The 12,913-nt window shown below is 43.5% G+C and overlaps 1 protein-coding gene across 2 annotated transcripts in view; it reads right to left on the reverse strand.

Annotated features, from left to right (window-relative positions):
- The window catches only part of LOC122087636 (DNA polymerase I), a 154,820-nt gene that overhangs the window by 31,905 nt on the left and 110,002 nt on the right, over window positions 1-12,913 (reverse strand). For both annotated transcript variants that reach the window (XM_042656835.1, XM_042656834.1), the window contains one exon: window positions 3,540-3,595. In XM_042656835.1, coding sequence (XP_042512769.1) covers window positions 3,540-3,595 — 56 coding nt within the window. The remainder of the gene's footprint in view (window positions 1-3,539; window positions 3,596-12,913) is intronic.

Consider the following 12,913-nt stretch of genomic DNA (forward strand, 5'->3'; position numbering starts at 1 on the left):
GTCTTTGATTCTACCTCCGCCTCCCTCCTCAGCTTAACGGGCTTCTCCCTGGGATCCTCCTCGGTTAGATACCTTGGCCTCCCTCTCATCACATCCAGATTGTCGGTTCACCACTGCACCCAAATGCTTGATCTCATTAAAAAGCGCCTTCAGCTTTGGAAAGCCAAGTTCCTTTCTTACGCGGGCCATCTTACGCTCATCAAGTCTGTTTTTCAATCATGCAACATTTACTGGACTGGGGTCTTTCAGGTCCCTAAGTACATAATCAAGATGATTGAATCCTTGATGTGTTCCTTCCTCTGGAAAGGTACCGACATTCCCTGCTTCCTTCACCCAATCAGTTGGGCCTCCATCTGCCTTCCCCTTCGTGAAGGTGGTTTGGGGATCCGCAAACTCAAGGAAGCTAATACTGTCGGCCTCCTCAAGCTTATCTAGAAGCTTGTCTCCAAGAAAAGCAATATCTGGGTCTCGCTGGTCCACTCCTCTCTCCACAGAAGAGACACCCTCTGGACTGTCTTCCCTTCCACCAACTCCTCTTGGGTTTGTTGCCAACTCCTCAACTGTTGGGCAATCTCGCCTTGCGTGCCATGACTTCTTCCATAAGAGATGGCTCCTTCACCCTCCTTTGGCTAGATAATTGGCATCCTGCGGGGGTCCTTCTTGATGTTATTGGTTCTAGATCTGTTTACTCCTCTAGATCGGCCAAAGACGCTCCAATTGCCTTCATCATCCAGAATGGTGCTTGGTCCCTTTCCTCTCTCCCCCCTCCCTCTCCTTCCTCTTGCCCTCCCTCGCTCCCTCCTCTTGCTTCTAATGCTTCCCTTGATCTTGTCCTCTGGACCCAATCCCCCTCTGGTCATTTCAACTCCTCAGCTTGGAACTTCATCCGCTCTAAAGGCCCTACGGTTCTTTGGTATAACCGTCTGGTTTCCTGGTCACACCCCTCGTCACGCTTTTACTCCCTGGAGAGCCATATCCAACTGCCTCCCCACCCAAGCTTTCCTCAGCCATCGGCATATCCAGGTCTCTCCTATCTGCTGCCTTTCCTGGAATGGTATTGAAGATTGCAATCATCTCTTATTCAACTGTCTTTCTCCTCTATTTGGACGTGTATTCTCTCCTCTTGCTGGCCTGCTAGAAATTGTCCTCTCCCGCTTTCTAGGAATGGATTTGGATGGACATGACCTTCGCTGGTAGATCGGTTTTGTAACCTCGCTTGGAAATTAGCTTTTGCAGCCACCTTCTCCCATATTTGGATGGAGCTCAACCTTCGTAGATGGACTTCCGACTCTAGATCACTTTATTCGATTGGAAAGCCATCTACTTGAACGTCTCCTCCAAACTTGCTGTCTCTCCCATTAGATTTCGGTTGGTTTTTTATTCCCTAAGAAACAAGCTCATTGTTGTCTCCTGGGGTCTCCACTCTACTATCCTCTCCCTCCCACCCCTGTCTAGGGGTTTCTTAAGCCCTCTCTTTCTCCCCTTCTCCCTGTTGTATTCCCCCCCCCCATTTTCCTTTCATAATGCATTTATTATTCATCCAAAAAAAATCGTATGGAGCTAAAGCATGCATGTCACGTTGATGAAGAATTTTTGCAAACCGTCAACCGTGAAGAGCTGGAGTCATCCGTGAGCATGAAAGATAAAAAGAGCTTCAAGATAAATCAATTTGAAGAAGATGGAGTTTTTTGTGAAGATCAAGACTATTTGTGCTTATATGTAATACGTATGATGTAATCTTGATGTAAGGAGCTCTACAAGATCGGATAAGCCCATAACCTATTAGACTTAATAGGACTTTGCGTAGGCTTTAAGGATCCATTCTCAGCACTCTTCGACAGCGGTCATTCTTTTCCTTCTTTGCCAAGCCCAGATAAGAGATTTTCAAAGTATGGTTAGGGCTAGCGTGCCTAAAGTAATTGCTTTCCAGACAGCCCCAAGAGTAGCCAATTCGAGGGACTCATCCAACAGTGCTGGCTTGTGCTTGCTAGGTGCGACAGCTCACTTATTTACTTTAAAAACGAAATTTCCAACAATAAATTGGAAAGATTGTTGGGCCCACTACGGTCAGATCGCCTATCAGCTTAAAAGCTTGACTATTCCATCTGCATTCTGAATGATTCACGATGCCGTAACATGATTGAATCTGTGTCCGATGGAAGGAGAAGCAGAGTGTTCCCTTTCTTTTCTTGCGTTGCGCTCACTCCTTCCTATCACGTTGACTCTGAAAATTCTCTAAACAACACATCAAATAAATCTGATGTGAAAAGGAACAAAACTGGAGAAAAAGAGAAGACTTTAATTTAGTTTCCCGAGTCAGAACTCCTGGTTGGACAGGAAGTCGCTGCTAAGAGTTCAAAAAATAGTTTCCGGACTTGTTTGTGATCTGGAAACCGAAAAAATGGATGGACTGTAGAGTTGAGAATTGAGAAATAAATCAAAAACTGAAAGTTGCTGGATTTTTTGCCAGCTTCTTCAATTTGGGTTTCCTCGCTCTTTTCTGACCGACGAAGTGAATTGGAACAGAGAACTACACATTGATTTGGACGCTTTGTTTTCTGTTAAAAGCAACTAATGGAACTTCTTATAGATTTATTTGTCCCCAGAATTTAGTGAAAATGACATTGATATCCCTACATCAGGATCTAAATCTATATTGGTAAACTCTACATTACAACTTACTTCAAACTTGTAAAATATTCAAGAATCAAAAATCCTGAAACGATTTTTTTTCCCATCCATTCACATGGTTTGGGCCAACAGAAGATCCTGAATTCTCAGTTGCAAATTTTGTTTTGGTGGCAGTTTCGGGTTTCCTCCCAAATTGAAGTATTTCAGTACAATGGCAATTTTGGTGAACTTTTTCAGGGAGTATAGTTGTATAGATGTCAAATTTAACCTGCACTATGACAGAAATGTAAAGAGAAAATACCTTTGTTTGTGGAAGGGGCAATGGGGAAAATCCGGCCCTACATTCTTCTAATTGAGTTCTAGGGCCTTAGGCTTGGAATGGTCTTTGCACAGACCAATTGCATCATTATTACAACAATTAAATGCTTAATATTTTAAACTAAAGCTTCCTATCTATTTGAGGAGACAAAAATGAATGTGGTAAAACATCATTCATACAACCGAGAAGGCCAAAGTCATCAGGTGGAGAATTTATTGAGGAAAAGTCCAATTTTGCAATGAAATATTTTGGATTTTATAACCAAAACAAAGTTTGGACAGCAACATTCACAACTAAGAATTCAACTGCCACATTGACACATTGTTTCTTAAACTAGGAAAGATTTCCCATTTTCTAGAACTACTTTCCAGTAATAGTCTTCCCAATTCTAGATTTCATGTTCTTCCAACTGGGGGAATGGATAAAAAGAATCAACAAGTTCTGTAACTATCCGAAGTATGTTGCAAAATGCTTTACAAATAGAGGCACTGGACTGCCTCGTGCCCAAATTACAAGGCTGTGGATTCAACCCCAGCTTACATAACCATAAACAGTGAAGAAAATGATCCACTGGAAAAGTTCAGGATACCTTTCTCATGCGCTCCTCAATTTGATCAACGCATTTCAATAAGTTTTCCAAATTACCTGCACATATATATGATGGTAATTAACAGGTAATAGGTTAGATAACTTCAATTAATATGCTCCACAAATATTAAGTACAAAAAAAAAAAAGCAATGAAAAGGTGAAGCATATAAAGGCCCTCGCTGACGCTAGAAGAACTCAAAGGTTTGCTGAGTTCTCCGAGCAAAAAAGAATCAGATGAGAGACGAATGGCTGCAATTAAGGTGTCTAACTGAGGATCAAACCTCGTTGTTGTCTAACAACATCTATGGCCAATCAGAAGAAAGCAAAGAGGCGGATACCCCTCCTACTCATCATATCGACAATGCCTCCAGGCTTTAAATAAATGAAACAATAGCAAAAGACTAGAAAGAAAAGATTTGGTTGAATTTCTTGTTCACAATCGAGTGGAACCACCTCTTTCCCATAAACTTAAAAACTGAGGGCAACATTTCATCCTGGCACTCTTTACAGTTTGCTTCCTAACTATTAGCCTGTGAAAGTTTGGTTTGCCTCTTTCCAGCTCATATATTTATCTTTCCCAACTTTACTTTTAGGGTCAGAGATGCAGCTCAGCCATCATGCTTTTATAGGAAAAATCAAGCATCATTTTCTACCACGTTTCAGGTGCAGGCTCAAATTTCACTGGGAGGTAGGCTCGTCCTCTCCTGCTTGTGTAAATTGTGGGCCCAAATGATGCTTGACTATCAGAGATGTAGAAATTCAAACCACTAAGAAGAATGCAAATCACTAGGTTGTGACCTTTGAAGAACAGAAATAAGGAAGGAGAAATCATACAAAAGTCTTATTCCAAACCAATATCAAAACACTAAGGCTCAAATTCATTAATTCAACACCATATAGACCATCCATCCCAAAAAACGAGATTAGACTTAGACCCTATGAATCTAACTACAATACAGCAACTCCAACCATTCTACTAGTGTTCTATTAAATAAGGTGGAAAGGCCCATGAAATACCTCTTAGGGGCCCAATCCAAAACCTTAAGGCATGAGGTAGAGATGGCCCAAGGGTATATTAAGACACATCCACAAGGTCCCAAATAACTGATGTGGGACCATACCTCTATAACTCCAAACATCTCAACATGTTCAACTCCTTTCCCAATCAAATAAAACTACTTATAAAAGAAACAAACTTAAAATAGAACCCCTAATTTAATTAAACCTCTTAAATAAGAAATCCCTTCAACATCTCATCAGTAAATTGGCCATCACTCTCTCGATACAAGTTGGAATTACAGGATCCCGGTCTTGTTGGATAGGTAATTCAGTAACCACTTAAGTGACACCAATGCCATGCAAAAATAGAGTTTTAACTTTCAACCATCCAAAAATATCCTTAAAAAAGTGACGAATATGACCCAATTTCCTGCAATATGATGCTCCCAAACACCATGAACCAATCTAATATTCAGTAAAGAATATGCAAACCACTCATTAGGAGTCCTAGGTTCAAAATCTCGTTTCGTTTCGGTGTTTTGGTGGGTTCAGAATCACCAACTCGGCAAGATCTTGGCTATTGGACGCTCCTGTACTATTTCCATGGTTGAGAAAAACTCCTCCACCAGATTATGTTTTTCCAGGGATATGACCTTTGAACCAGATTTTGTTTCGCCAAGGAACATGGGGGTAATGCCCCAGAAAGTAGAAATCTCAGAGTATGTTTTCAGCCAAGGGGTATTTTCATAATTTAATATTGCAGTGGTAATTCTGTAAACTTTTGTGATTCTTTCCTTAATAACTTGATGTGTAAAACTTAATTCTAAAGGAAACTAAGTATGAGATTGCATATATGTAACTGAAGTACTTAGAAAATTAAAGAGTGCTTAGTTTTTTTACTTATATTTGATCTTGTGGACATAACAAATAATGAAAATGTTAGCCTAGTGATTGTGACTTGAGTTGCTCAAAGGTTGAGGGTTCAAATCTTGTAACTCTTAAAAGAGGGGGTGAGGTTTTCTTTGTAATGGTCCATTTTTATGGGCCTATAATATGGGTATGGGCTAGGCATATGGGATTAGTCACGTAAGAGTCATTATTTCTTTATTTTACTTCGTATTAAGTTTTTTTTTTGGATGAATAAATAAATTCATTACCAAGCAGGAGAAGAATATACAAAGGGTGAGGAGGGGGGAAGGGCAAGCCACAAAGGCACAAGCCCACCAATGAAAGGACCTGCAAGGGCTAAGGACCAGCCCAGAAGGAACAAAATGTTACATCAAAAGGGGGGATAATAATAGAAGATGGGAGACCCTAGGAGATAAGAGTGAACATGTTCATTGGGGTGTCAAGGATCGTGTGATGACAAAGGCATCCAAGTTTGGAGCTAACATCAAAGTAGATGGCTTGCCAAATCCTATCATAGAAACTAGAGCTGGAAGTCCATCTACAAAGATTGCACTCCATCCAAATATGTTAATCATGGAACAGAAGGCGAGCTTTCCAACAGTATCACAAATAGTGGGTCCTCCAAAGGTCATGTCAACCCAAATCCATTCTCTTCTCAAGGGAAAGATCCTTCTAGAAGTAAGCTAGCAGGAACTAAGAACTTTTTCTAGACAGTCGAGGAAACACTAAAAAGGACAAGAGAAAAAAAGATGATCAACATCTTCAATGCCATTCCAGTAGAGACAGCAAGATGGGGAACCTAAATGTGCCGATGGATGAGAAAACTCTAGGTAGGGAGGCAAATAGAGAGGATACGCCAAGCGGTAAAGCCGTGGCAAGGATGTGGCCTTTAAACCAGATGATTTTGCGCCAAGGGGAGAGAAGATCCTTAGAACGAATGAAGTCCCAATCAAAGGTGGAAGAAAACAGTCCCTTGGGGGACGGGGTCCAAATAATTTTGTCCTGCTTTCCTCTATGACCAAGAGGAATAGGAGGGAGGCAGAACCAGAGGTCAGCTAGAGGAGGGGGAGAGGCAATTGGAGGCAAAGCTCCCTGAGAGATGATGGAAGACACTTTAGGGGATCTATCAAGGCCAGAGGAGTAAATGACACTTAGGGTAACCTGGGCAAGGAGGATGCTAGAGGGATGCCAGTGTCTAACCAGAGCGAGGTCAGGGAGCCGTACTAATGGAGAAGGAAATCGTAGTCAAGGCCAAGGGCCTGATGGAGAGGATTTTGCGCCATATCCAAGATTCATAGGGGATCCAAGATTCATAGGGGAGGGAGACAGACCAAAGGGAATCAATTCTGAGAAGGTGAGAGGAGACCCAAGTGATCCAAATACTTTTATGTTTGGAAGCAATCTTCCAGATGAGCTTTAGAATATCCATAGTATTGACATCTCTGATTCTTCTTATATCCAGGGCCTCCTTTGGAATAAGGCTAGCAGCTTTATCCTAGCTAATAGGATGGAGGAATTTGGCGGAGTTAGTACCTTTCCAAAGGAAGGAACGGAGGAAAAACTCAAAAGATTTGATGGTGGATTTAGGGAGAATAAAGACATTGGACCAGTACAAGTACATAGATTGGAGAACTGATTTGATGAGGACCAATCTACCTGCATAGGAGAGAAGTTTGTCTTTCTAGAGCTGGAGTCTTTTCCTCATAAGGACCAGCATGGGAGTACAATGATGAGCCACAACCCTGGCGCATATGAGAGGAAGACCAAGGTACTTGACCGGGAAGGAGCCAAGGGAGAAACAAATGATCTCAAGGAGGGGGCAATAGAAATGTCAGCGATGCCAGAGAGGAGCCTGGATTTGAGAAGATTGATGCAGAGTCCCGGAGAGAGAAACAGAGAGGTAAAAAGATGAACAGAGGATATAATGGAGGGTAAATTGGGGATCAGCTTTTGAGAAGATCATAAGTTCATCCGCAAAAGCAAGGTGGGTAAGGAGGAGGGACTTACACTTAGGGATGAGGTAGATGAGATGGAGGTTAGTAAAGGATTGAATGGATCTAGTGAGCACCTCAAGGGAAAGACAGAAGAGGAAGGGGGAGAGGGGGCAACCTTGGCTAATACCAACCGAAGAGTTGAAGTAGTCAGCAGGACTACCATTGAGAAGGATGGAGAAGCAGGGGGAGGAGATGCAACTATGAAGGAGGGGGGGAAAGGACATTGCAGACACCCAATTTTGTCACCTTCCTCCAGCTATGATGAAATATGGACCTTGGACGCGACTTTCGGCTTCCGACCAACAAAGATGTTGATGGAAACATTCCCCTACCCAAAACCTAAGAAATCCCCGTGTGGGAGAGAAGGGGTCCAATTTTGGCTTTTTATATATGAAGGAATCTAGTCAAGATGACCATACAGATGAATAGTGCTCGAAAATACAATTCCGACGATATATGATACGCCAAAATCGGACCGATGGATCTCCCGCAATCATCCTCCAAAAATCATGCTTTCCCGTACATATGCCGCGCACGCAGACAATCCCGCTAGAAACCTGGAAAAATCCCCTACCTATCCCAAATACCCCAAAATTCATCCCCTACCTACCCAGATAACCCAGGAACACTCCCGGACCTAAAACCCTGGAAATCCCCGTGCGGGAGATTTGGCTTTTTATATAAGGAATCCGGTCAAGATGACCGTACAGATGGATAGTGCTCGAAAATAAGATTCCAACGATATATAATACACCGAATTCGGACTGACGGATCTCCTGTAATCGTTACCAGAAAAACTCGTAATCGCACGCGATGCGTGCGCTGGCCAAAGGGCTAGCCCACGCGCATGCTCGCTGCCCTTGGCAGCGGCGCAAGGCTGCTGCCCATGGGCTGCAGCACACACCAGCCCTCTGCCGCACACAGCCCCCAGCCCATGGCCTGTTGGCCTGCGCCCCCGCAGGCACTGGCCTGCGCCCCCGCAGGCACTGGCCTGCGCCCCTGCGGGCATAGGCCCGCGGCCTTGCCAACCCTGCTGCCCACTGCTGCCCAACCCAGCTGCCCACTGTCGCACACTGCTGCCCACACCTGCTGCCCACACCTGCCTGGCTGCATGCATGCATGGCCAGCAGGCCAGCCAACACACATGCGTGCGCTGGCTGCTGCCCATGCATGCATGCACCCGCTGCCCATGCCCACGCCATCTCGGTCATTACCCGCACGTCATTCGTCGCGCACCCGTCACGTCACCCGCACTACCTGCCTAAACTGATCATACCTCCGGCACTTCGGCTTGGTTCAATGCGCCGCCGTCAGCGGCCAGAATTGGTGTTCCTCCCATTTTTTTGAAAATTGCTTTTTTTGGCTAAAACTTCTCTCCTCCCGCTTTTTCGAAAACCCCCTTTTACCCATTGGACAAAAGCCCTCCCCATCCATTTTTTCCTTCAACTCCCCCTTTTGCCCATTGGACAAAAACCCTATCCCCTCACTTTAGGCAAGAGCCCCCCTTTCGTCCACTGGATAAAGGGATTCCCCCTCTCCTATTTGGCTGGAAAAAACTATAAATACCCCCCCTCCCTTAGAAAAAACAGACCAACATACCAAAATCCCCCTTCACTCTTTCATAGTGAAGAAAACTTTATTAAGATCTGAAACTCTATTCGGATATTCAAAGTGTTCTTCAGGACTTTAGAGTTCTTCAATCCATTTTTAGGTCAGCCCGTTTCTTTTCAGAAATAGCCATTCCTAGCTGAACCCCTGTCCGAGTGTCCCTGGAATCTTTCCAGAAATTGCCATTCCCAGCAGAAGCTCTACCGAAGTGCCACCCCAGCCTAGCTCTCCTTTACCTTATCCCTAGCGAAAGCTCTGCCGGAGTGCCACCTCATCCTAAATCCGGAAATAGCCTTTCCTAGCCGAAGCTCTGCTAGAATGCCACCTCATCCCAAGCCCGGAAATAGCCTTCCCTAGCCGAAGCTCTGCTAGAATGCCACCTCATCCCAAGCCCGGAAATAGCCTTCCCTAGCCGAAGCTCCGTCCTTGTCCGAATCCAAATCCGGAAATAGCCTTCCCTAGCCAAAGCTCTGTCCGAATCCCAATCCGAAAGTAACCGTTCCTAACCAGAACCCTGTCCGCATGCCATCATAATCAGCATCTCTCAATAAAGGAAGTTGGAGGTCAAGACCATCTTCCTCTGAGTTAAGAGAATTCGAAAGACAGTCCAAGCCGATACTAATCAGGGGCCCACCCCTCGTGACCCGAAACAGGGGTTAAGTTCAGGTATAATTTCTCAACCAACTTGTCATAATGTAGACTTTATACAGACCTTGTTTTAGTGTATATAGTAGTTTGAATTCAATTAATGTATATATGTGTGATAATTTAGCCATAGATGTGGAATAGGAATAATTGTGAAAAATGTTCGTTCTCAAGCATCTAGTAGAAAGACCGGTTGAACCAGGCAGATTGGGTGCCCAACACCTTCCCAATTCTGTAACCTGACACTTACCTTAAATCTCAGACCAAACCAAATTTCGGGCCCTTTTCTCAGGAATCGGGCCCACCCCCTGGTCCTGGGCCCATACCCTAGGTGGCGACTCCAAACCCCATTTGTATGATCCCGATCCCCATATTGGACCATCAACCCCCCATCTCAAATGATGAATTTTACACTCTTGCAAAATAGGCCTCCACGTATCTCCAAGCGGCAATACGGCGGTGCGGGGCCCGCAAGCAAAGCACACACGACACAAACCCCTCCCATAACATGAAAGAGAAAGGGAGAGGAGAGAGGACGGGGAGGCATAGTCCATTTCTCCGGCAGCTACCCTCACAGTGGCGACTCCATTGGGGATAAATGTCAAGCTTCTGATACTAGATGCAACCTTTAAATGCAAAAACATTTTCCACCACATTTGTTTGAAAACATGTTTGGCTAACCCCATGTTTGTAATTGTATTCACTAACTGCATCATACATTGTGCTCGAACTGAAATCATTTGGCGAGGGACTCCCTGTCATGCCCGCACCTTTGGGGAGTTCAGTGCATGTCATAGAGAGTACTCTGAGAGCAAATGATACCTGCTTTCTGTACAAGAATAAAAGGTATATTCAAACGGCGACGATGTTGTAATCGTGCCAGCACCCTCAGGGAGGTCCGTGCCATAGTTGTCACGGCGACAAGGCGAACCAAGGCAGTGGAGGGTTGTCTAAGCGCCTAGGCGAGAAGGCGCACGCCTTGAGGTGAACAAGGCGATCAATTGTTATTTTTTATTTTTTCTATTTTCTAACATTATTTGGTAAGCTATATATACCTTGTATCATAAAAAATCAAGATTAAGCAACATCAAGTCATTAAAAATCAACATTCAGCCATATTAAATCATAAAAAATTAACATTAAGTCATATTAAGTTATAAAAAATCAAAATTTAGAGAAATACTCTGGTTCTATAACAAGTTTCACTGGTCAAATGATATTATTTTTACATGAGACTTTTTGTGTCAGTTATAATATAAAACCAGCTTTCCAACAAGTCTAAGATTACTTAAATCTAAGTTGTAATGACAAAGTTATGCGCCGGTCAAACTTATTTTTATGTGCGCAAATGCTGTTAAAATCGCCTAAATGAAAATAATTTTATGGATATCAAAACAAAAAATTATTTTACCGGACTTTTGGTTTTCAGCAATGTTTTAACATGATAGAATTTATAAAATTTTCATAATTGAGAAAAACTCCAGCGTTTAAAAGTTGAAAATCGCCCCTATAACCAAAATCCAGTTTTTCTTCTTGGACTGGGGGGTTAACTTTTCATCCTTTTGGAATTTGATTTTTAAACTATTTTTATTGGATTCAAATAGGGGGTATTTGCTTATTTATAAATAATATCTTAAGTAAATGAAATAACAAATATAAAAAGCATTTGAAATAACAAATATAAAAAGCATTTGAAATAACAAATATAAAAAGCATTTACTTAAATGATATTTTGGCATAAATAAGTGCCAAAACACAAGGCGGTATGCAGTGCAATAAGGCGACTGCCGCCTAGGCCCCAGGCAAACCGCCTGGACGCGTTGCCTAGGCGACGCCTTGACAACTATGGTCCGTGCACTTTATAACATTTTGGGATCGAATGCGTCATCAAATGGTGAGGATGTCCGTATTTGTGCCAGCACCCTCGGGGAGGTCCGAGCACTTTACGGCATTCTAAGATCGAATGATGGTTACCCTACATTACACTTTTACACAGAATCACTCACGATTCCACCACCCGATGGCCAATTGCTTAACCTCGTGTGTAGTCACGAGTAATGGGCAAGGAAGTCACCCCCTTGATCTCATACCTATGGGTATATCAAAAGGATCACGTACCTTGCGTATATAGATCCTGTCAAGGAAGCCTTGTCGGTCCTATTACATCCATCGTATGCTCGCATCATGTAGAAAATAAATGGAGAAGCTAGAAACGCCATAAGCTAACTGTAGGACTTGTTTGCGGTCTTGAAAAGGAATGTTCCTATATTATATTCCCGGCGTAAAGAATTGCTTTCCTAAGTGGGTTTCGGATAAAAGGTGTCCCTCCTCCTTAAGAAGAATGTCCAGATACGTGACTCAGGGGCAATCCCGTAGCAGTCACGTCAAGTCCCAAGAAGTCCCGAGAAAAATCAGGAGGGACACCTAATGGGAAAAGAGCAAGGAAAGCATGACTTTATTAAATGGAAAATCTTATGGGAATATTCTCAACAAGCCATTTGTATGAACTTCCCGCTTATGACATTGGGTGGACCAAGGGCATCAAACCCAATCCACCCCTACAATTTAGCGGATTGACCTTGGATGAATCAATGGTTGTTAATTTAGTGAATGTATGAACAAGGGGTTGGGAATTCAAGAATCCTAAAATAAACCACTTTTGGGTCAGGCACAATTCCACACCTCAAGTATTCTCTGCAGTCCCTTTGGACATGTCAGGGTAATCGATTGACTCACCTAAGTCCAGAATCACCTCTGTCATCTCTTCGAGATTGTCCACTACCAGGTGATTACAGCCCAATAAGCATGGATCCACCCAACATGGAAACACCCGAATAGGCCTGGGTCCATCCCGTGGAGACCTTACAGACAAAAATGGCTGAAGTCAAGAGAGGGATAGCTCAGATATTGCATAAACTTCAGAACCCTCCCAGAGCTGATCCTAGGAATGAGCCGGCACTGGCTACGGGAGATGTGGAACAAAATAAAGCTATAGGTCATCGTGGGAATTCTTCCTGAGTTGACTCAGGAGAACCAGAGCATGTCCGACCAACTGGTCAGAGAGGATCTTCACCTACCCGTCTGAATGGTCAACGAGGGGCTTATTCCAGGGTCCCTCCACCTAGGGTAGTGATAGAAGATGAAGAAGAGGAATTTGCAACACACGTCCGCTTTGAGCCTTCTGAGACAGAGAAAGAAAGGAAACTGGGAGAGTAGTTA

Source organism: Macadamia integrifolia, chromosome 8, assembly GCF_013358625.1.
Source record: "Macadamia integrifolia cultivar HAES 741 chromosome 8, SCU_Mint_v3, whole genome shotgun sequence".
Taxonomy (NCBI): domain Eukaryota; kingdom Viridiplantae; phylum Streptophyta; class Magnoliopsida; order Proteales; family Proteaceae; genus Macadamia; species Macadamia integrifolia.